Raw genomic sequence first — 25,315 nt, 5'->3', positions numbered from 1 at the left:
AGAGCGGACGGAGGGCAGGGGCAAAGACTGTGCCATCTTTGGGGGGAGTGCCCCCCAATGGGTACAGGGGACCTGCCTGACAACAGCCCATGCTGCCAAAGCTGCCAGCCTTGCTTCTGCCTTACCCCACAGACAGAACGATTGTGGCAAAGGTGGAATGAAGTCCTTAAGTGGCAGTTAATTGTCCATTTAAGGGCCTCAGTGGGTCAAAGGGTGGGTGGGTTGTCTGTTGCCATACTCACCCCTGGTAATATGCAGGACAGGTCAGGAATGGGCAGAAAGGTGTCTGGCTGGCCACCTGATTTATTTTATGTGCCGCCTTCTTTCAAATACGTTGGTGGGGGTGGGAGGGTGCTGTTAAATTCACCCCCACATTGGTAAAGGGGTTAGTGCATGCACACCTAACATCTGTTGGCAGCATGTGGAGTGAGCAGATTGTGATGATAATCAATATGTAACGCTGATTTGATGTCGGTGTTGCTATTTTGGAGCTCCAATTTCCAGCCTACTCCCTCTCACAACTGAACATACATCCAATGGCATGAAGAACACCTCCCTCCCCCATTAGTGCTATTTAAAGGGAACTATTGGTTGTTAGAATCGCAGCAACAGCTAGAAGAATAAACTGAGTTTTGGATGCTTTCTGTAGTTGGTTAAAGTTTTAGTGATCTACAGAGATTGGCCTAAGCAGAAGCTGAAGGACTTCCTTGCTGACTTAACAGCTTGTGCACCAACCAGTTGTTCCCAGATGTGGATGGCCTAGCAAGCCGCCTTTTTGGTATTGAGCATGACTGGGAGGATGAGCAGAGGCCATGCAGAGTAAGACAATCTACTGCAAGAGGGAGAAGGGGCAAAGGGGTTTCAGCAGAAGGCCATATCTGGAGAGGGTCGCTAGGAAATTGATTGGTTGGAGAACAGATTGCTGATGTGCTGTGATGCCCTGGAAGCCACTTTACACACTGGTGTCCATAGCCATGATGGCCGCACTCTCCGTTTCCATGACAACAGGCTGAGCTTTCACTACAATACTCAGATGGTGGGTCGATGTCATTTGTGCTGTAATGGAAGCTGAGACATTGGCCACCTGATGTTACATAGAAACATAGAAAATAGGAGTAGGAGTAGGCCATTTGGTCCTCCGCCATTCATTATGATCATGGCTGATCATCCAACTCAATAACCTGCTCCCGCTTTCTTCCCATATCCTTTATGCCCTTTTGCCACAAGAGCTATATCTAACTCCTTCTTGAAAACATACAATGTTTTGGCCTCAACTACTTTCTGTGGTAGTGAATTCCACAGGCTCACCACTCTCTGGGTGAAGAAACTTCTCCTTATCTCAGCCCTAAATGGTCTACCCCGTATCCTCAGACTGTGACCCCTGGTTCTGGACTCCCCCACCATCGGGAACATCCTTCCTGCATCTACCCTGTCTAGTCCTGTTAGAATTTTATAGGTTTCTATGACATCCCCCCCTCATTCTTCTGAACTTCAGCGAATATAATCCTAACCGACTCAATCTCTCCTCATATGTCAGTCCCGCCATCCCAGGAATCAGCCTGGTAAACCTCCGCTGCACTCCCTCTATAACAAGACCATCCTTCCTCAGATAAGGAGACCAAAACTGCACACAATATTCCAAATGTGGTCTCACCAAGGCCCTGTATAATTGCAGCAAGACATCCCTGCTCCTGTACTCGAATCCTCTGGCTGTAAAGACCAACATACCATTTGCCTTCTTTACCGCCAGCTGCACCTGCATGCTTACCTTCAGCGACTGGTGTACGAGGACACCCAGGTCTCGTTGCACATTCCCCTCCCTCAATTTATAGCCATTCAGATAATAATCTGCCTTCCTGTTTTTGCTACCAAAGTGGATAACCTCACAGTTATCCACATTATACTGCATCTGCCATGCATTTGCCCACTCACTCAGCTTGTCCAAATCACACTGAAACATCTCTGCATCCTTCTCACAGCTCACCCTCCCACCCAGCTTTGTGTTATCTGCAAATTTGGAGATATTACATTTAGTTCCCTCATCTAAATCATTAATATATATTGTGAATAACTGGGGTCCAAGCACCAAGCCCTGCGGTACCCCACTAGTCACTGCCTGCCTTTCAGAAAAAGACCTGTTTATCCCTACTTTTTGTTTTCTGTCTGCCAACCAGTTTCCTATCCATCTCAATACACTACTTCCAATCCCATGCGCTTTAATTTTACATGCTAACCTCTTATGTGGGACTTTGTCGAAAGCCTTCTGAAAGTCCAAAAAAGCCACATCCACTGGCTCCCCCTCATCAACTCTACTAGTTACATTCTCGAAAAATTCCAGTAGATTTGTCAAGCATGATTTCCCTTTCGTAAATCCATGCTGACTCAGTCTGATTCTGCCACTGTTTTCCAAGTGCTTAGCTATTAAATCTTTTATAATGGACTCTAGAATTTTCCCCACTACTGACGTCAGGCTGACTGCTCTATAATTCTCTGTTTTCTCTCTACCTCCCTTTTTAAATAGTGGGGTTACATTAGCTACCCTCCAATCTGTAGGAACTGTTCCAGAATCTATAGAATCTCGGAAGATGACCACCAATGCATCCACTATTTCTAGGGCCACTTCCTTAAGTACTCTGTTAAGTTACATCATAGTTGGCTGCACAGGTGTGTAAATGGAGGTGACCACCTGTTTTATCATGAGGAGGTCAGGCTTCAAGCTCTGCACAGAGCCCTGTGCCAGCTGGTGTCAGACTCCTCAGTACTCCTTGAAATTGAACTCCAGCTTTTCGGTAGGCTTTCCAGTGCACCATGCATTTGGGTGTATACATCCATCAGCGTCCTTCTGTAGTCTGGCCCATCAATTCATCTCCTGAGTCCTCTACAGCAGAAGTAGTGTATGAACTGTGAGCTAGCATCTACACTTTCCTTTCCTCCTACCTTGGTTGCAGAGCACTTGTGTCCAGTATCTCACATGTGCCAATCCCTGCTCTTAATTATGTGGTGTCAATATTGAGCTAGTGGCTGTGACTGTGCAATTGAGTGATATCTTCATCTTCACTGTTGTCATACTCTTCCTCCACTCCCTTGGCAGGTGCAGTTCTTGGATATCTGAAAGGAAAAAGAGATAAAATTGAGTTGTGGTGAGGGAAGAGGAGAAAGTAAGAAGTGCATGCTTAAATCATCAGTAGCTTCTCAGTCATAGGAGTACATGGGTTGAGGGAGTAAAGAGATGAAAGAAGGGAGATTAGCAATGTGGATGGCTTCACTTTCAATGGCTTCAGCCCTGCAGGTGGCCATGGCCTTAACATTGACCCTTCCCATAATTGGCAGCACTGTTTCCTGCATGAGGGATTAGAACATGTAGGCATGCACCTCCCCCTTTGGTTAGTTACTGATGCCATCAGTTGGGCATCACCTTGTTCTGCAAGAGAGAGGGAAGCATATCAGTGAGTGTTATGCAATTTGTTTGGACGATGTGGCTGTCATGATTGAATAGCTGACTGTGTGCAAACTGTGAAATGTGGATGTGTGACTTGCAACAACGCTGAACTTGTTGAAGGTGAAGTGAATGTCAGGTGTGAGTTTTTATTGATAAAGATTGTTCGTCAGTGAGTTATGGGGGTGTGGTATATTGTGCAGTGAGTGAAGCTAGTAATGCAGTTGGTGGGAGCCATATGGCCTTTAAAGATGCATTCACTGACCTTAACTACTTATGTGAGATCATTAAACTCCTTCTGGCTCCACATCCAGGTTCTTGGAGCTGTACCCCTAGCATTGACCTTCGTGGCTATCTATTCCTATTGCCACCTTGTGTCTGAAGGCTGCCTGGCTCCCCAGAGGATACAAGACATCTCTTTCCACATACTCTACTAAGACCTGCAGCTCAGTGTTTGAAAGCCTTGGAGGGGAGGTGGGGGGTGGGGGGCGTTCTCTCTATCCCATGGTTTTCCATTGATCTCTCTTTCTCAAGTCAATTCAATTGCAGAACCACTCCCAGCACCTGCTGCAGCCGCAATACACCTCTCTTTTAAGTAATGCAGACTAGCTTTATGAAGTGCAAGTTACGAACACTATTGGGCCCCCCCTTTATTGGGCCCCCTGCTTATACCTACAGCCAATGAACAGTGCAGGAAATGCTGGCTGCAAGAAAAGTCAATCTCATGAGTAGGCAGCATGAAGTTGGCATGTTGCCCACATTCCACTCAGTGGCTGCAGTCCCTATGACCATTTTCGGGAGTTAACCAACTTCCAATACTTAATGTTTGTTGTATTATTCTATAGCAATTTATATTGTATGATCCCCTCCTTTAATAGATTTTAGTTTGAACCATAATTTGGATTGTTTTGTTAAAAGCTATTTGAGTAGGATCTGTAAATAGAACTGGTCTTATATTGACATTTCATTTTGTTTCAGCAGTGCCTTGATAAATATATAACTGACTGTGAAATGGAAACATGTAGATAAATGTATAGTGATTGTACCAACAAAATGAATGCTTATTGCAATGATTATTTCTGATAATGGCACCATAGATACATTGCTACAAATATGACTTTTACATATTCCTTTCTCCTGTATTTATGGTGCAGTAATTCATTATCTGCCATTTTACACTGTTAGCATTTTCTAATTGTGACACTGTAGTGCTGATTTATATCAATTCATTTAAACTGCAGTGTGGACTCTGGCCTCTCATTGCCAGTGAAATTTTCAAAGTAACAAACAAATAAATCAATACAGCAGTTGAATCTTTTCTAATGTGAGGAACTCAAATTTGGGCCAGTGCACCAAAAAATAAGACTCTTTTGCTCAGTGTGAAAACAAAGGCATGCATTGGCACAATTGTACTGCAATTTTAGGGTTGGCATGAAGCCATTCCCATTTTGCTGTTGTGCAAACATTGCATACGACACTTGCATCAGATCACAGACTAATTTCAGAGTAAAACCCAGAGGAATTGGTCTCAAAATGCTTATGTTTAGAACCACCTAGAGAGTGATTCAAATCAAGTTAATATTGTGCTCATGACCTGCTGTATACATTATAAATCTATCCAATGCATCATTCCAGTATGCTGAGAATATGGGTATTCCTCACTCTCAAAACATTTTAAACACTTTTAAGCATGGGTGCAGGTAATACTCTTCTGGATCAAGCAGTCTGTAATGCAGATAGACGGTACAAACAGGATATTGCTGGTTGTGAATGGGTCTCGTAGCCACCACCTCAAGGTGGTCTGAGAACAAATGAAAAAGTAACCCTGGTTTGGGTGCAGTTATACTGCATTGCCTGGATCACTGCTTTGTAGGAATGATACAAGAAAGCAATATAATTCACTATTAATGATTACTTTTGTCAATAAATTAAATAACTCGTCTACTCGGTCCCAGCCCCAGATGAGCACTCTTGCACCACTGTCACAATGTTTATTTCCACAGTAGCTATCCTGAAGACTTTTTCATGAGTGTGCTGAGTTATTGTCAAACTATTGACCTTTTTATGCTGCATTTGTCCTTGCCTTGTATCTATCCTACATCCTGGGGACAGTTATTTAAGTAATAGGGATGATTTCCCACAGCTCTACTGGTATCATTGGGGCACCCAGGCTGTGGGCCCTCATGATTTTGGTGTGGCATTTTGCTACCTCTTTAAGGTAGGCAAAGGCTGATCTGGCAGAAATGTTATAACAGTTAAAGTCTCATTATATGCTGCTCTTTCAGTGGCCTGATCACTTAGATTGATTGTCATTTGGCTATCTTATTGTGGGGCTCTCAAGTGGCCATACAGCACAAAATTTATTTTATAATCTGGTGTGGGAGGGGGGTGCGAAGAGTGATGGTGCAGAAAATGCTCGTCCTTTATCGCTGGTAGACGTAATTGCCTGAAAGAGGCTGGAACCAAGAAAAAAGGGGTTCCACCCCACATTTTTGCCACCCCACTCCCATGGCAATGAGACTTATGTGTCCCAAAACAGTTGAGCTTCTATATTTATTCTTGTGGCTCCAGCCACAATGATGTGCAATAAGAGAAATGGCTGCGATTGTACCTGAGCTGCTCAGGTTGGGTTACAGAGCGTTATCCTCAGCAACCATGTGCAGAGGAGGTAGCCCCATGTCCCCAAGTTCGTTTGTCCTTGGGCAGGTGGAAAATTGGGGAATAGGTGAGTGTCGTAGGAGGAAAGCATTGTGACAGCTGTCAGCGAATCTACCAAGCTCTTTCTGAGGTGAACTATACCAGTTAAACATTGATGGAGTGAAAGCCTTTCCAGTTGACGTAAGTTGATAGCTGGTCTTCTGGTGCCCTGCAGCTACTTGAGTTCAGTTTATTATGCCCTGATGTGAGGGGAGCCAGCCACTACTGCAAATCCCAGAGCTTTCTTATTCTGATTGTTGGCGTCAATATGGAAAGGAATGCATTGGTTGACTTTGGCACAGAGGATATTGGTGACCTGCTTGATGCAGCTGTGTGTTGAAGAGGTGGGTGATGGTCCCTGTAGCAAGACGAAAAGAACCTAAAGTGAAAAACATAAGGTTGTGATGACTTTGAGCCCCACTGACAAAGCATAGACTGACAAGAAGCAGGTCCTGCTCTGAGTGGCTGTATAACTCAGCAACAGCTTGCCTCCTGATGCAGTGTTATATCCAGGAAAGTGACTCTTAACCTGTAGACCTCATTGGCTGAGTAAGGCCTTCCACAAGCAGTTCATCCTGGTTATTGAAGCCAACCATTCTTCTACTCAAAGAACAGCAATCTCTAAGCTCAGAAGTTCCTTGGAAATCCAAATAAGCACACAGGGCAGGATTTTTCAGTCCTGCCCGCTGCCAGGATCATCTGGTCCTGCCGAAAGTCAATGAACTTTTGACTGGGCCGCCACAACTCCCGTGGCAGGTCCTGCCATGGCATGACCGGAAAATCCCGGCCACAGATTCCAATGATCTGAGCGCTTGCAGCCAAATGCCCTTTAAGAATACTTTCAGTCATATCGGTCAGTTTGTGAAGCAAGGTTTTAATCAGTAGGGCGTTGTTGGGCAGGACTTCGAAGCTGCCCAGTTAAAATCATGTCGGGACCCTAATTACATCATAGCTCCTTGAATTATACATCAATTAATGAGGCATCTCCTTCATTGGTCAACTCCAATGTTAAAATGATAGTTGGCGGACTCCTTGTGGGAAATGGGCAGTAAGTTGATTCTTGCCATTTTAGTGGCAGTTCATCCTGTTCACATCGATAGGTCAGATTCAAATTGCCCCTACTATTTTCTTTTTATCTTAGCTGTGATACCACTAAGTCATGAGTTAAACACAAATGCACTCTTCTGATCTCACAATCAGACAAATTCAACTAAGTCTATCCGGACAAAAAACAAATATATCCACAACAGTATGTGGCCTTCTTTGCACCCAGCTACATTTTAGATTGTGTTGCTCATTGGAATACAAGTATGATATTGGCAAGTGACGAATGCAAAGCATTAGTATTCACAGTTAGACAATATTACTGCTGATGTTTGAAACCAGTTCCTGATCTGAAAATCCATAAATCACCCTGACTGTTGGCTGGATTGATATGCTGAGTGTTGTAATCGCTAAGACTTGGGAAATTATTCAGGCGTATGGCACAGCATTTCCTTTCATAGATTGTCATCACTATTTTAAGAATGTTCAGCATTTTCTTAACCACTTATTATGCACTGTCAGTGTTATGCTATGTCCGTACTAAATGAAAAACACTGTTTATTCCAAAAGGCGGGCAGATGAAATGACACTAAGATAGCCTATCAAAAAAACATTAATGACATGTTGAGAAGAAACATATTGTCTAATTTTTTGCTAAAACTATAATACTCCTACTTAAAGGTATCTTTTACCTTTGTTCCTTTGTAACCAAGATATAAATAAATGCTAATAAAATATACAACAAGATTGATATTGAAGTTGCGTTTGCTTCAGAATGGTGGATGCTAAGATAGACTCATTATTCTTGAACAGACTGTAGGGAGAGACTGTGGGGCAAGGCTGGCCTCACAGGAAAAAGGATGTGCTAACCTGAACCCTAGGAGTATGAATTTACATAAAAAAGGCTTATGGGGATTCAGGTAGTTCAGGCCACTCCCAATGTATGTTCAGATACACAAGGGGAATTCACAGGATCAGGCAATCTGTACTTTCGAGCACTTATGGAAACTATGAAACAGTTTTTCAGGGAATTAAAAAATGAGGTAATGTGGGTTATTTGTTATGTTGGCACTACTGATGGGAACCTTGCCTACCAGTGAACCTGTAATCAGTGAATTGTTGGGGCACTACTCACAATTTTTTCAATATGTGCCTCTGGTGCCAGTATAAGCATAGAAAATCATCCCCTCTATGTCATCTCCAAGAATCCTGAGAGCTATTTGAGTTCTCACTATTATTAATGCCAGAGGTCATGAATATGCAGTTCTCAACAGCAATCTTCCGATGGGAAAACTTAGCATTTTGATGGGTTTTTTTTTATTCATTCATGGGATGTGGGCGTCATGGCTAGGCCAGCATTTATTGCCCATCCCGAATTGCCCTTGTTCAGAGGGCATTTAAAAGTCAACCACATTGCTGTGGGTCTGGAGTCACATGTAGACCAGACCAGGTAAGGACAGCAGATTTCCTTCCCTAAAGGACATTAGTGAACCAACAATCGACAATGGTTTCATGGTCATCATTAGACTTTTAATTCCAGATTTTTTTTGAACTCAAGTTCCACCATCTGCTGTGGTGGGATTCAAACCCAGGCCCCCAGAGCATTACCCTGGGCCTCTGGATTACTAGTCCAGTGAAATACCACGACACCATTGCCGTTGCCTCCCTCTAAATTAGTAGCTAATTAAGAACAGCAGAGGCAAACTGAACTGGAAAAACATATGGTGACATTATGTTTCTGTCAGCTTTGCCTCAGCCAATAAACAATAACTGGCAGGTGTCATTTGTTGAACATTGACTCCGAATCATCTTCCTTGCTTTGAAGGCCATGGCTGTCATGAATGGTGCTTCTTTGTTTCTCTGGGTTGGTTGTGCATCTGTCAATTTATTATTTTGAGCTACATTGAGAAAGCTTCTGAGGAAACACTGAGAAGAGTTTAATACCATATACTTCCATTATCATGCGCACGTATGAACAAATGAATTAGGAGCAGGAGTAGGCCACTCGGAACCTTGAGCCTGCTCTGCCATTCAATAAGATCATGGCTGATCTGTTTGTAACCTTAACTCCACATTCTCGCCTACCCCCAATAACCTTTCGCCCCCTTGTTAATCTAGAATCTATCCAGCTCTGCCTTAAAAATATTCAAAGACTCTGCTTCCACCGCCTTTTGAGGAAGAGAGTTCCAAAGGTTCATGACCCTCTGAGGGAGAAAATTTCTCCTCATCTCTGTCCTAAATGGGCGACCCCCTTATTTTTAAACAGTGACCCTTAGTTCTAGATTCTCCCACAAGAGGAAACATCCTTTCCACATCCATCTTGTCAAGACCCCTCAGGATCTTATACGTTTCAATCAAGTTGCCTCTTAGTCTTCCAAATTTCAGCAGATGCAAGCCTAGCCTGCCTAAACTTTCCTCATAAGACAACCCAGAATTTTCATGTCGGTGGGCAGCTGTGATTGGCGGGCCCGGGAGCGGCCTGGGAACAGACCGCCACCCGTGATCAGCCCCCAGCCGCGATTTCACGCTGGCTGGCCAATTAACGGCCTGCCAATTAACGGCCTGCCAGCGTGAAAGATGCGCTGAAAGGCTCAGCGCTCCCGGGGTGGGGGGCGGGAGGAGGGCGAGTGCTGAAGTCAGCGTGGGCATGGGGGAGCAGGCAATGAAAGCTCCCTGAAGGCAGAGAGCTGCCTCAGGGAGCTGAAGAATTTAAATTCAATAAAAACAGATTTTAAAACCCGGAAAAAAATGCCCACGCATCAGAATGAGTCACCTAAACACATGGATGCTGAAATTTGTGTCAAACATTTTCATCTTTTTAAAAATCTATCTCAGAAGCCTCATCCGTCCTTGGATGAGGTTTCCTGAAAAATGCAAAGGCCGCCTGGCCGATTCGCCCATGCGCCAACCATAATGTTGGATGGGCAGCAAAAAATCCTGTTAATTGCACTGTTAATGGGCTTAATAGTCCTCTTAATTGTCGGCAGGCGTGCTGCCAACTCTCGCCTGCACCTGCCAAATGAAATATCATGCAAGTGCGCGATGAGGTTGGGATGCTCACCCGACATCATCGTGTGCTATTTTACGCTCAAGCATGTTGGGCGTGCGCCCACATGCCGAGCGAAAAGTTCTGGCCAATGTTCTCAACTGTAAATATTAACACACCTATTTCACATCTCCTCCGTTTTATGATGAGCTATTTTGCTGTCTGTGTTGTATGTGCTCCTGTCTGCCAATTGCGTTTCCGACTTAGAGTGTACATCTACTGAACTCACCAATAAGTGGGTGAATATTTTGCTACCTCAAGATGCCGAAGCCCTGCCTCCCTCAGCCATATTATTGCCCTGGTGCTTGATCCTACAACCTTGAGCGTTTCTCACCCTGTAATTGTCTGGATTGTGGCCACAAGGCTCTCGTCACAATGTTGGGATTCAGTGCTATTTGTCCCATCCCCTGAGCACTCGCGGGGACGAGTGATGCTCATTGCAAATGGTGGTTTATGGTGGTCAGTAGAGCCTTTGAGCATGCTCTGGAAGCACACATTGCTCCCCTCAACATTGTTTAAAGCTATGGAAGAGGAGCAAGGATGCACTGAAGATGAAGTGTGCTTTTTATTAGCAATGACTTGTTATTTTGAGGGCCTCATGGTGCCTGAGAATTTTGGACTTCTCAAAGGCCAGGGCTGGCCATGAGGGCATAATGTGTGTCTTAAAGAGGAGGCACTTTAATGCCTGGAACGCAAGTGGCTGAACGTTGTTATCTTCAGATGGTCCACATGCATAGTGAGGTGAGGATAAAAGTGGGTCAGCATCCCTGACTGAGAGTGCTTGATGTGAATGTGGTAGAGAAGAAGGTGACACAGAGGATTGAGTCATCTCTGCTTAGATGCACACCTGCCGAATGTCCCCTGCTGCCTTGGCAGTTTCACCACTTACAGTTTCACCATTGAGATTACACATAATATGTTGTCCCATTGCTGGAGATGGATCTCCTTGAGGCTTTGCCACGTTGAAGGCATATAGCTAAAAGCCCACTGAGATGGTGGAACAGCTCCTTGCTCTTATAGGCTGCCGTTGTGATTGGGATGCTGGAGAGACACTTGAAGAGACTGCACCTTCTAAGGTATGATGTTGGGACTCCCTCATCCAGTTAGCACCTCATCTCGGCAAGGACACATGTTCCCGAGACTTCATCATCCCTCAAAGGATCAGGACAATATGAGCCCGATGTGTAACTATTCACTTTCATATTGAAGTGCACGGTTAATATGAAAGGAATAGCAACACTGGTGTTCATGTTGGTCCATGATGGAGAGCACTTGTCCAAGAGGGCACTCACTGCCTCCTCCTCATGGAATCTGTTGGCTAGGAGGCCCTCAGGTGCTCGCCTGCCTCATCTGGCCTGTGGAATGGCTTCCTCCCCTGCAGCCTCAGCTTCCTCAAATGCAATGCCCTCAACCCCTTTGATGTCCTGCTCATGAGAGGAGACATGCAACTCCTCCATGTCGGGATCTGGAAAGTCCTCCCCCTTTGCAGTGCCAGCTTATGCAGGGCGCAGCAACCCACGATGATCCGCGAGCCTCTCTGGGGACTGTACTGGAGAGCCAGATTTGCCCAGGCATCAGAATCGCATCTTTAAGATCCCTATGATGTGTTCCATCAATGTTCAGGTTGCAGCATGAGCTGAGCTGTACTTCCTCTCTGCAGGATTCTATAGCCGTCATCAGCCACATCCTTTGCAGGTATCCTTTGTCACCGGGGAGCCAGCCTTGGATCTTGTGTGGTCCCTCAAAGATACCTGGGATCTGTGATCTACTCAAGGGGGAGAATTTCCAGTCGGCAAGTGGGGGCGGAGCCCGCTCGCCAACGTGTAAAATGACGCGCGGTGATGTTGGATGTCCTGACGTCACCGCGTGTCATTTAGATTTTCAGTTCAGCGGGTGCCCACCGAACTGTCAAAAGCCTATTAAGGCCTGTTTAAAACTAATTAAATCGATTAAATGAGCTGCCTGTCCAACCTTAAGGTTGGCGGCAGGCAAGGAGCCCAGGCGGCCTTTGCATTTTTCATGAAACCTCATCCCGCCTGTCGATGAGGTTTCATGAAGTGTTTATAAATGAAATACATTTTTAAATTAATGTTCATTGGCATGTCCCAGCTCATGTGAAACTCACATGAGGGGACTTGTCTTAAAATATTTTCAATTCTTTATTTAAATGTTTGAACCTGAAACAAATCTCCCTGAGGCACCTCTGTGCTTCTGGGAGATTTTGGTGCTCTTTTGTGCGCATGCGTGAAAGACCCCAGGCCCCAACTTAGGGAATCCCCCACCCCCGCCTGCACAGGGAGTGCTCAGCGTTTCCGGGCAAGCATCACGCTGTGCGGGCCTTAATTGGTCCGCCCACGTAAAATGGCGGCACGCACCCGATTGAGGGGGTGCCGATCGGGTTTGCGCTCACTCCCGCTCGCCCCCCCCCCCCCCAACAACCCCTCCGACGGGGGGATAATTCAGCCCAAGATGTATGAGTTTGGGATGCTTCCTGGGTATCTGGCACAAACCTGTATGGTAAATTTCTTGTGATCGTTGACCAGCTGTATATTGAGTGAGTGGTAGCCTTTCCTATTTATGTATTGGGGTCATTGTTTAAAAATAAGGGATCACTCATTTAAGACAGATGAAGAGAAATTTTTTCTCTGAAGGTCATGAGTCTTTTGGAATCTTTTCCTCAAAGGCGATGGAAGTAGAATCTTTGAATATTTTTAAGGCACAGCTAGATAGATTCTTGATTAACAAGGGGGTGAAAGGTTATCAGAGGTAGGCAGGAATGTGGGGCCAAGGTTGCAATCAGATCACCCATGATCTTATTGAACGGAGAAGGAAACTCGAGGGACTGAGTGGCCTACTCCATTGGACATCACACCAAGTCTTCCACAAAGTACTATGGACCAACATAAAAGCACCAGTGAGAAACCCGTGGTGTGCCTAAGGTGCCTTAAATTTACACTTATGGGTGCTACGTCTAGGTGCTGTCCCCTCACTGGCACTGGCATCTGAAACAGCCTCCTCACTGTACTGTCCTGTTGGCCTCAATGACCTTGACGGACATCCTCTGGCCCGCAGAGCCTGGGAGAGACCGGCCAGTTCCACAGCTGGCTTCTCACTAGTCGCCGCAGCCTTATCGGATGCCAGGGACACTGGGAGAGGGGCGGAGGAGCTGCTGCCCTCATCAGGAGTGCCCTGAGATGAGCCCGCAAAGACGACAGGCAGCTGCTGCGCCGACGTGAAGTCGCTTCAGACCTCCCTGCTCACCGTAGATGGGTGGGCACCGAGCTGGGATACTTGGTGCCCAAACCATCTCCCACAATGGCACTGACCATCTGAGGCCAATGTCACTGTGAGGGCTTGCAGGTCTGAGCGCAACTCCAGGAGGACCTGATTGTTCTCCTGGAGGTGCCTCTCCACGAGAGTCACCACTCTCTCCATGGAGGAAGCATTGCTCTTGGCCATGAGGCTCATTGCATCGGTGATGCTCCATGTGGACTCCTCCAGCACGGGCACCATGTCACGCATAGCCTCATGTATCTCCACCAGATCATCCCACACACCCTGCTGCACTTTTAGCGTTCGCTGCCTCATGGATGACTCCAGAGGCACATCATCAGCTACCGATTGAGCATGTACCTGGTCCCCAGCAGTCTTCCAACTGGTGGCGCCCTGGGCACTCTCTGTCTCTGCCCACACCTCAAGCGAGTGTGAAGTGCCCTCACTGCCATGCCCTGGGACACTAGCCGAAGATTTCATTCCCACTGAGGCGCTAGTATCTGCACTGGTGCCTGCCTGGCTGAGATGGTGTGACGCTGATGCGTGCATTTGCTCGGGGGCTTCAGGGGTGAGAGGTGGCCCCTCTGCCTCCTCCTCCCGGCCCTGCTCCAGTGATGCTGAAAGGAAGAAAAAGAACATTTGATTAGTTACAGTGCAGACAATGTCAACTTGCAAGCCGCTCCCCCAGATCAATACGCGCTCATTCTTCCATCATCAATGGTAAACCCATGTTGTTAACTTCAATCACTGAGCATTCAGCAGTGCCATGGCTGCTAGGACACACATGGTGACCTGAGTGCTCGCCAAACATACCTCCCTGTGACACCCCAGCCTCACCGCCACCGGTGGACCTGGGGGCATGGCGCCTCTCCAGATCCATGGCCTGCTGCTCGAAAGGTATTAGGATGGCCAACTGGGCCTTCCCTCCGCCAGTCCGAATGCGTTCAGAGGCATTGTGCACAGTCTTCTCCTGAAAAGGAGAGTAGAGCATTGATTAGTCCAGCCTGTACCTGGATTCCCATCACATCCCTGCCAACCCAGCCAGAGTGGGACATTGCAGGGCTCCAGTTCTTCGTCACCCTGCAGCTGCCACACACTCACCCAAACAAGCCAGGGCTGACCCTCACCACCATTGCCCATATGCTGTCTCCTTCACATGTGGCACCACAAGGTGTAACTTTGCTAAGCAAAGAGGCACAAGCACGTGGAGCACAAAGACCAGCAGATGGATTGGTGCCCCACCACCTGGAAGCTCCCCTCCCAGCATGTTAGCATCTTGACTTTGACATGCTTCACAGTTCCAGCACTATGCCTAAGTGCAGACCCTTGACTTTCAAACCCATTCTATAGTCTAGGTGTCAGTGTCACACATGCTGCGGATGCAGAACACATCCTAGCTTAACCCTCTCAGGGTGAACTAGGAATGGGCAATCTCTGCTGGCCCACCCAGTGAGGGATACAATGCTGATACTGTACTTAGAGTTGCCGGGGGTGGGTTTAGGGGAAAGGGTGACCGCTGCATTTAGTGACTTGAGGCAACATGGTGCTCACCCTTCCCGAGTGCAGGAGATCGTTGAATCTTTTGCGGCACTGGAGCCATGTGCGCTGCACCACATCATGGGAGCTCACACGCTCGGCCACCTCCTCCCACACACGTTTGGTCAGGTGGGGAGGCCTCCACCTCCCATCCCTCAGAAAAAGGACCTCCCGCCACACTGCCACCTCCTCCAGGATGGAGGCTAGGCACTCGTAGAAAAAACGAGGGGCACACTGCTCCACTGGCCTACCCTCTGGCCTGGCCTGCCCCGATGGCCTACCCTCCAGCCTGGCCTGTCCTGATTTGCTACCCTCCGGACTTGCATCAGGCACATTGCCCCTCTGATGTGCTCTTCTCCCAGCCATTGTGAGCAGCCTTTCCAAGGCTGCCAGGTCTTCATTTAAACAGGCCGCCATTGGACCCGGCGGTCTGAGCACGCCCGCTGCTGCCCACCCACTCCCGCTATGCACGGGAGTCGTGAACTACGCTGGGCCAGCCTTAATTAACCCGCCCACTTAAAATGATGGCGCAGACCCGATCGCGGGCGGTGATCGGGTCCGCGCCTGCCCGCACCCGCTCCACACCGCCCACCCGACATGGGGAAAATTCTCCCCTAGGGATTTTTGGAAAATTAAAACCAATACATCAAGTATCTCACTAGCCACTTCTTTTAAGACCCCAGGATGAAGTCCATCAGGACCCGGGGACCTGTCAGCCCACAGTTCCAACAATTGGCTCAGTACCACTTCCCTCGCGATTGTAATTTTCTCGAGTTTCTCCCTCACTTCCATTTCCTGATTTACAGCTATTTCTGGGATGTTACTTGTATCCTGTATAGTGAAGGCCAATGCAAAATACCTGTTCAATTCATCTGCCATCTCCTTATTTTCCATTTTTGATTATCAGACTCAATTTCTATAGGACCAATGCCTGCTTTGTTAACTCTCTCTTCTTTTTTAAATGTCTATAGAAACTGTTACTATCTGCCGTTATACTTCTAGCTAGCTTTCTCTCGTACTCCAATTTTTGCCTCCTCATTAACTTTTTAGTCATTGGACAGAATATAAAAAAAACAGCAACCTTCTGACCTACCACCCATCTTTGTGCTAATTTATGCTTTGTCTTTAAATTTTATACTATCTTTAACTTTTTTATTCTGATAACCGGATAAGTACCAAAGGCTCTATCTTGATGCCTGCGCTCAAAATGTTTCAGAGAAATTGTGGAGTACATAGATTGCTTCTGAGTGATGATAGATGTGAACTGGTCAGGTGCATAATGTTATGATATAATTCTTGTATTCTTAGTCAGTAAAGATATAACAAGCCTCATAAAACGATATGCTCTGAAGTAGAAATATTTTCCTTTCTTGAAGGAGAGCTTCTGAGCAGACCTGAAAAAGCTTAATAGTACGCAGCATAAAAACTTTGCAAAATTTACACAATATGCTATATTCTGCACAATTCAGCCACACCATATGAGACCTCTGTGGACCTATCTCAGGAACTAAAGGCAAATGCTATTTCTTATTCAAACGATCATGTTTCTCACTTTGTATAACCACATGTGAGCTTCAATACTATTAATGTTTTCTGCTTTCACCAAGGTTGCATTAAAGGATTTTTAAAAAATCAAAGATGATCAACATCAATACTCTGTGTAATTTGTGTATTATGTAATCTACCCTTGCATCCTATTCCTTATATGATGTGACTTTATCCTTTGATACCTTTGTGCTCTCTCTAAGTGTCAATGCAATCCTTGCTTCAATGCTGTGTTATCAGTGGTGACATAGATAGTGAGAGAAGCAAGCACACCAGTGTGGTAACTGAAGGCCATCTTAGCTAGGTAGGTAGCACAGGCGCCAGTCCCTCAGGTTTCTGGGGAATTTACACCTCTTCAGGTGAAAGGATGGATAGTTAACCTGCTGCAAATTTCTTGTACTGCTGCTTTGTGCTGCATGTCAGCATCAGAATACTGAAGGCAGCTTTACCGTCTGAACAAAATTATGGAGATTTTCATAATTTATTTTAATGAAGTGTTATTTTCATAATTATGTGATGCGACCTTTTATAAAAGATAATAAAAGAATAAAATATTAATTTGGTACTTCCAGTACTGCCTGAACACTGAAATGAGCAGGAGTCCACAGGATCAGTTTCTCTCAGCATAGTTTTGGAAGGAAGCCAACTCAAAGTGCATGCAAGAGGATATGGAACATGTGCCAGGTTTTTGACTAGATCTATCTGCATAAAACATTTGTACAGCAAGTTAGAGAAGTCGAAAATATCCTGTGGTATGGATGGAAACAATGTATGGAAAAATTTGTTAACAGCAAAATATAATCATATATAGGCAATCCTGCACTCAAATACTGCCAAATGTCTACAAAAGCTTTTACTTTTAATTTTAAAATAATTTACATCATTTCCCAATCTCTGGGAGAAGCCCTAAAAAGTGCCTTTTCTGTCAAAAACTAAAATTATTGAAATTAAATCTGTAAATTGAAATGGGCTTTCCTAATTACTAAAATCCATTCATGTGTAATGCAAGTCACATCAATGTATTGTGATTAGCTAAACCTGGCATCTGCATGGGGACTATAGAAAAATATGAACATTTTGAAATACTGGGACAGAAGTTCTTTGCGGTTGTTGTTATGGTACCATGGCGATTTGTTCACTTTAATCTAGCAGGATTTTTTTAAAGCATGCCTAAACCATTTTCAATTCTCTTGCCCTCCTCTAGATAGTTGCTACAATCATGGCAATTACTGGGATTGTGATGATGGCATATGCAGATGGTTTCCACGGTGATTCAATCATTGGAGTAGCACTGGCTGTTGGATCTGCCTCCACATCAGCATTATACAAGGTAAATGTACCAACTTGTAACTCCAAAACAGTAATCTCTTTTGTGGTTCTGGGATAAAGGCTCTTATCTCTTAATATTGACATTCAGTGCTCGGTTAATATGACTGTGGCAAGGTGAATTTTGTTACACAACTTTGCTAGGCCAAGTTTTACCAGCTGTACACTGTAGTCGCTTCATCTCCCATCAAAATCTGAAGCCGTTCTACTTTTTTTGATACACCTGTTATTTGGAAACCTATTTAGAAACTTCAGAATTAACATTGGTATACATCCCAAACTTGAAATGAAATGGAATTCACTGAGAGGGTGAGTCAGTGATAATGCTGATGCTAATTCCCACTTTAACATTCATTATCATACATGACTACTTTGTTGAGTTTACTTTGAAAACTATTCTACAAGGATGCTCTCTCAAAAAATCTTGTCTTTAAGAGCAATGACCCTGCAGAGAGTAATTATGAAAAATTTTTCATGCTCGTTGTAGGAAATGAACAATAATACTTACTGATTTTTGTCAAATTTACCGAGCAATGGGTGGGGAATTTAATGCTCCCCCAAAGGCGGGCTGGGAGGTGGGGAGGTGCAGGATGGAGACACTGTCACCTTCCAAACTCCAGCCCCCTCTTCCCCAATTAAGGCTAGATGGGAAGGGTTGTGGACGGCCTTCCCGCCCGGGGGGCAGTTAAGCCCCTTAAGTGGCCATAGGCAGGGGCCATGCCATATAGGCAACCGACCAGGTAAATCCTGGCAGGTATGCCTGCAGCCTGGTGGAGGGGACATCCTTCATACTTGGGCAGCTCATGCCCAATGGACAGACTTGCAAGTGGCAAGTGCCACCCATGTGTGAAGAACCCCACTCCCCACCTGCCCTTTGAACTACCCCCCCCCACCCCCACCCCTCCCCACCACCCCCACCAGTTCCCCCCCCCACCACCCCCCCCTGCCATCGGCCTCACCTACCTTCCCTCTGGACCTCTAGCGACAATCATCAGCATGGGCCTACTGCAATGCTGGCAGTGGCCATTGCTCTTGATGGCACTGCCAGTACTGGAGAGCTGCCAGTACTGGAGAGCTGCCACTAAAGGCGCCAAGGACCCCATTGCCAGCCAGGTAAGTGCCTGACAGGGGGCGAACAATGGCCACGGTGGGGTTGCCACTGGCTCTCCAGCCAGTGGATGGGCCCAATGTATTTATATCAGTCCCTGAAAGATACATTGCCCCTTCAGTATTAATGCGATTGTTGCTATTTCCAAAGTTGGTGGAACTTTCCTCTTATTTAATATCTATCAGTAATTCCATACGCAGATAATTCAGATGTCCTCACATAGTTGTGTACCTTGAAAATTAATGGTTACCCATCTTCAGTAATCTACTTGTATTTAACGTACTCTCATGCCAAAATCTCTGCAATTATGGATTTTACCAAAAAGAAACAGCAATTTCTGGACAAAAAGAATCTTTATAATTAAATGATAATATAAAACAGAAAGAGCTCATACTAAAAGTACATTACACAACTTGTGTATTGATTATTAGTCCACTAATGTTCGTAGTGTCCACCAAACTCATTACTGATGGACAAAGACATTTGCTGTTCTTCAGTTTTAATTTACAAAAAAGACGTTAAAATGTTAAATGCAGTCTTTAAATGAATTCATTTAAAGAGAAATAACCCAAATGTTATATTTTACAACGTATACATGTACCTTGGCTTCCTCCGATGTCCTCAGGTGTTGGAAGGAAGTTCTCTAACTTCAAACTATCATAGAAAAATATTGCAGTTCCTCTGAAGTAACTAATTAGCTTTACATCACCTGGCTAAAAGTCTTAAATGCAAAATATAGGAATATTTCAAAGCCTAGAGGTACAGATTGTGATTGTGGCAGCCCCAGGGGTTTACTTAATAGGAGTTCACTTCACCTCCAGTTTCGCTGTACATATTCAGAAATCCCTGGGATTCTCTGTTTTAATTTTGTCCCTAAGGAAAGAATAGGCTCAATTTTAATCCCCAGGGTGGGTCTCCAGCATATCCACTTCCAGTGTTAATGGAAGGGGGCTTGGGGGAACTGGGATGAACCCGTTTGCAAGAGGCAGATTTGCCAGTACCTTATTATAAGGAGGCAATGCAATATAAGTTGAAGTTCTTGTGCCTGCAGGCCAGGCTTCCCACTCATACCTGTCCTGCATTCCCTATAATACTGCAACATCCTTCCATTGTTTGCAGCCAAAATTTGCACAAAGTGCTCCAACTATCATCTTGCTAAGGTTTTTTTATAGATTTGCTATTATTTGCCAGATCTGGACACCCTTCAGTATACGCCGGCCATGGTCTCTGGGATGGTTGTGGACTGCTGTGCCTTGCACAACATTGCACTGTAGAGATGAGTACAGCTGCAGGAGGAGGAAGGTGCAGACTGCTCAGCATTGTCCAAGGAAGAGGAGGAGCTTGATGTGGCCAGTTTACCAGGCATGCTTCAGATAAACTGGGTATATGAAACCATATGGCACTCCATCTTGCCCCATCCCAACACAAATCATCCCCACAGTCATAAATCCTTCCATCACATTCACACAGTTGCTCATCCTCCACTCAGGTCATACTATTCTCCTGAAGGCTAATGCCCATTTGAAAATCGGAATGCAACAACAGAGGGGGCAGGATAATGGAGAGTTCGAATAAAGCGTTTGATTTATTTACAATTTCACATACATAACAACATTGACTTTGTTATAAACAGCAAAGTGAATCCCCTTAAGCAACTAAGAAGTATTCCCTCTCCTGTCTGCAAGCATGCACACAGTTGCCTGCTATGTCAGGTTCTCGATGTAGCTGGCCACTCTTTCCATGGAGGTGGGCATTAGATCAAATGTCTGAGATATCATAGCACCCTCTCTCCAAGGATGTGTCTCTGGAAAGGGTGACAGAACCTCTCAGATTTCCCATTGCTGCTCCAGAAGTGCCATCTTCGTGGGTGACCCCCGATGTGCAGGATCTGCATCCAGCTGAGAAGAGCTTGGAGTATGCTGCACCTTCCAGCGGGACTCTCCACTGCTATCCCTGTCTCCAGCACCTGCCCCAGCTCACATTTGATGTGCACCTCACTATGTGACAATCTAGCTATCTCTATTGGGTACCCATGAAGTGTCTCCTTCTGCATTGGTGGAGGGTGCACAATGTTCATGTGATGGTGCTCTGGGGACTCTTCAGCTTCCCCCTGCTGCAGTTCTTTTATTCCTCTTGTAGGACCTGTGGATGACCAAAGACATTAATGAAAACTGACATGGAAAAAACAGTTCAAAATCTACGTTGTGCCGATATTGACATTTCAGCTGCTGGTGACAATAATTCAATAGGAGTGACTGTAATGTGCCAACTGGCAGTGTGACATCATCTTTGTCACCAGGTCTGTGGGAGATCCCCATCACACCATCTTCTACGCCCATCGAGTGTACCACCCTGCCGATATCAAACATCTCCACTTCTGCAACAGTTAGTGTAGCCACAACTGCAGAGCACCCCACCACCCACCTCTGGTTCTCTGCCTCTCTCTGGAGTTGTGCCCTCTCTTCTGCAATGAGAGAAAGCAGGGTATTGAATGTGAGAAGTGGAATGTATGGTGATGATAGAATGACAAACAGTTATGGAGAGTGACTGTGAGGGATGAATGTGATATGCCATTAAGACCAGGATGAGTGTGAGTGTTGGGTGTCCAGATGGGGATGTGACGAGGTGTCTCAAGAGAGAGGAATGAATGAAGTTTCAAGGTGTGTTGTTCTGCAGAGCGATATGCGGGAGAATGATGAGGAAGTCAGACAGTAAGGGTTGGCACCTGAAAATGGCCCGCCCCTTCCCTTTTCTGCCATTATGGGGTCATTAAACCTCTTGTGGCACTGTCTATGTTCCAGGGATCACGCCTTCTGCTGCTGACCTCCTCAAAGATTTCCAGCCATGCCTTTTTAGTCTGTATGGCTGGCCTCTTCCTCCCTTCTGTAGGAAACAACATGCTTCTTCAGGTCCTCACCCCCTCCATCATCAGCTCCAGGAAAAAATCAGAAAAATGGGGGCAGCCTTCCCACGGCGTGCTTCCATCTTTATCCCTGCAACCTTCTAAATCAACGTTCCATGCAGCCATTCCAAACCCCCCAACACCTGCCAGGGTCCCTCTAAATAGAGATCCTCTCGTTGACAGGAGTGGGTCATCCTCACTCCCACTTGCTGTGATTGGTTAGGGCACCCAGAAGCGAGATGTTAATGCTATGGCTGAGTTAAACAGCCGACTGCTTCCATGATTGGATCCCAACCTGCTGCCCCCACACTCCCCTCTGCAACCCCCAACCAAACCCCACTATGAACAGGCCAGTTCAAATAAAATTCTGCTCATTCATGTCTTTTTTAGTACTGTCTGCAACAATGGACACTGCTCCCTCTAGTTCCTATATTCAAATCAGTGAACGGAAGTGTTCCTAAAATGGAGCTTTGGGCTATCAACGTCCAATTGCTCTGAGGATCTGACCTTAAGTCCTTCCCCTTCTCCCTAATTTTTAATTCAGCTTGCTAGACTTCTCTTAATTCTGTATCCCTTTATCCTCTGCAATAGTATCCTCTGTAATATTTTGTCAATGGTAATGTGCATCACATCCACTGTATTTCCCCCATCCATCATATCTGTCGTCTTTAAGGTTTGTCGCACACGACATTCTTTTCTGAATTTAGTGTTGGCTGTATTCAATTCTTTTTATTTAGATATTTTGTCATTTCACCTTGATTAAAGATCCCAATATTTTCTGACCACGGATTTTAAATTAACTGCCCTGTAATTACCCAACTTAGCTCTGTCTGCATGTTTGAAAAAGGGTATTACATTTACCACTCTCCAATGTTCTACCATGCACTGTCAGAATAACTCGGATATAATTTTGAGGGTCACTGTCGATTGTTACATTTCCTTCCATTGGCTGTGAAGCACTTTGGGATATCCTCAAGTTGTGGAAGGTGCTATATAAATGGAAGTACTTTTCCTTCCCCATGTAAAAACATAAAAGAAAATTATCAAATCTGGCTCTGAGAAATACTGGACTAACAGGTTTGAGCAGAATATAATTGAAATTGAGACCTTAGTTTTCTAATTTCATAGCTGGCAAATTATCTTGATACTAGTTACTGCTGCAGACCTCAACAGTCAACATGAAGCAGGCTCCTATTTTACAAAAACAGTGCAAATTATTATTAATTTGCAAAATAGATTTTCATGGATCGTTATCCCAGTGTCGCTGCTATTTAATTTTGTTACACCTGGTGGAGGAAAACAGGTTGGAATCGCCACAAGGGTCTATCACACTGATAGCTGCAGGTCAGACAGCCCAAGCTGTTCCCATAGCAATACTGTACTAATGAGCAGAAAACAGAGATAATGAGGTCAAATTGGCATCAGTCACCAAATACCTTTCTGAGAAACCTGTTTATTTAGCTTCCTGTTTGTAAAGTCTGATTCTTGATCTTATAACATGCTACATGCTACTGCTGACTGCTTCTGTGATTTTAAAATCCTAAAGAGACCCAGAATAAAAGAGCGGAATATATATCAATGCTTAGAGTAATAGAGGAGATGGATATATGGGGTAAAAATTTGGATTGCTAACACAAAACAGGCAGTATCACATCACCAGATTGTTATTCTAATAAATTCTATTGAAGCAAATGGAACTGAATATTGAGCAGGTGTACAATAGCTACTGATACAATATCGCCCATTTTATGTTACTATTCAAATCTATACCCATTTAAGACTATAAAATTCACACTGCATTGCTCCCTGTTGATTGGTTAAGCTTCTCTATTTTGAAAAGTCATAGTTCAACAGGAGCACCAAGGGACCTTGAATTCAAACTGATTACTCAAGCTTCAGTAAGATGGGGAATTTCACAGTTTGCCTAATTTAGCTCTTAGCAGTGTCAGCAGCCCTTCCAAATTTAATCTGCTAATAAATCTCCCAAGAGATTGTACTTGCTGGAATGTAACAGCACATATGGCATTTAATCAATTCCTTCTGGGACAGTTACTGTGTGATACCATATCTGTTTGGATTGAGGGGAAAAAAAAAATCATTTGGTGAGAAAAAAAATAACATTTTGTTAGAACCTGATCCAGCTGCCAAGTTCCTGTAGTGTGCCCACCTGTTTGCTGTGGTAGGTCATAGTCAACCGGACAAGTAAAAGAATCTTGAGTGGAGCCAGGGTACCTCGAGGAGACCAACCAAAAGGTCATTGCTTTCTTCTATCTGGAGGGACAACATCAAAGGGCTGAATTTCCCAGCCGCGCGAAAGTGGTTTTGAAGGTCAGGGCAGGGAAACGAGGAAAATTTGATTGGTTCATGTTAGTCTGGCTCTGCCACATGTTCTCACTTCTTTGTGCTTTTCCTGAAGATGGGCTGCCAGCAGCAACAGCTACCTGTTGAACAGTGGCGGGTAGCCAATTAGGCACTTTTTAGGGCAATTAGCCCTATTGTGGAACTCATGGTATAAGGGGCATGGTACATTAGCATGCATAGAGGATTGGTTAGCTAACAGCAAGCAGAGTAGGGATTCATGTGTCATTTTCGGCTTGGCAAGCTGTAACTGGTGAAGTGCATCAGCGATCAGTGCTGGGGCCTCAACTATTTACAATCTATATTAATAACTGGGATAAAGGGACCAAATGTATGGTTGCTAAATTTGCTAATGACATAAAGAAAGGTAGGAGAGTAGGTTGTGAAGAGGACATGATGTGTCCTCAAAGGGGCATGGATAGGTTAATTGAGTGGGCAAAAAATTGATAGATGGAGTATAATGTGGAAAATGTGAATTTGGTCCACTTTGGCAGGAAGAATAGAAAGGCAAGGTAATTATTTAAATGGAGAGGGATTGCAGAACTGAGAAATCTGGGTGTCCTGGTGCATGAATCAGGAAAAGCTGGTATGCAGCCAGCCAGTGATTTGGAAGGCAAATGGAATGTTAATGTTTATTGCACTGAGAATTGAGTATAAAAATAGGGAAGTTTTGTTACAGTAGTACAGGGAGTTGGTGAGACCACTTCTGGAGCACTGTGTACAGTTTTGATCTCCTTATTTAAGAAAGGATATAATTGCATTAGAAGTTGTTCAGAAAAGGTTCACTTGACAGATTCCTAGGATGAAGGGGTTATCTTATGAGGAAAGATTGGGTCTGTATCCATTGAAGAATGAGAAGTGATCTTATTGAAACATAAAAGATCCTGAGGGGACTTGACTTGGTGGAAGCTGAGACAATGTTTCCCCTTATAGGAGAGATTAGAACTAAGGGACACTGCTTAAAAATAAGGGCTCTCCCATTTTAGATGGAGATGAGGAGAATCTTTTTCTCTGATAGCCATTAGTCTGTGGAATTCACTTCCC

General features: G+C 45.0%; 1 protein-coding gene across 1 annotated transcript in view; it reads left to right on the top strand.

Annotated features, from left to right (window-relative positions):
• Positions 1-25,315, top strand: part of slc35f4 (solute carrier family 35 member F4) — a 234,629-nt gene that overhangs the window by 180,832 nt on the left and 28,482 nt on the right. Inside the window, exon 4 of the mRNA XM_078562696.1 lies at positions 17,782-17,907. Coding sequence (XP_078418822.1) covers positions 17,782-17,907 — 126 coding nt within the window. The remainder of the gene's footprint in view (positions 1-17,781; positions 17,908-25,315) is intronic.

This window comes from Cetorhinus maximus, chromosome 18 (genome assembly GCF_964194155.1).
Source record: "Cetorhinus maximus chromosome 18, sCetMax3.hap1.1, whole genome shotgun sequence".
Lineage (NCBI taxonomy): Eukaryota > Metazoa > Chordata > Chondrichthyes > Lamniformes > Cetorhinidae > Cetorhinus > Cetorhinus maximus.
Note: the sequence above shows the minus strand (reverse complement) of the source record. Positions and strands in the feature narration are given on the sequence as shown.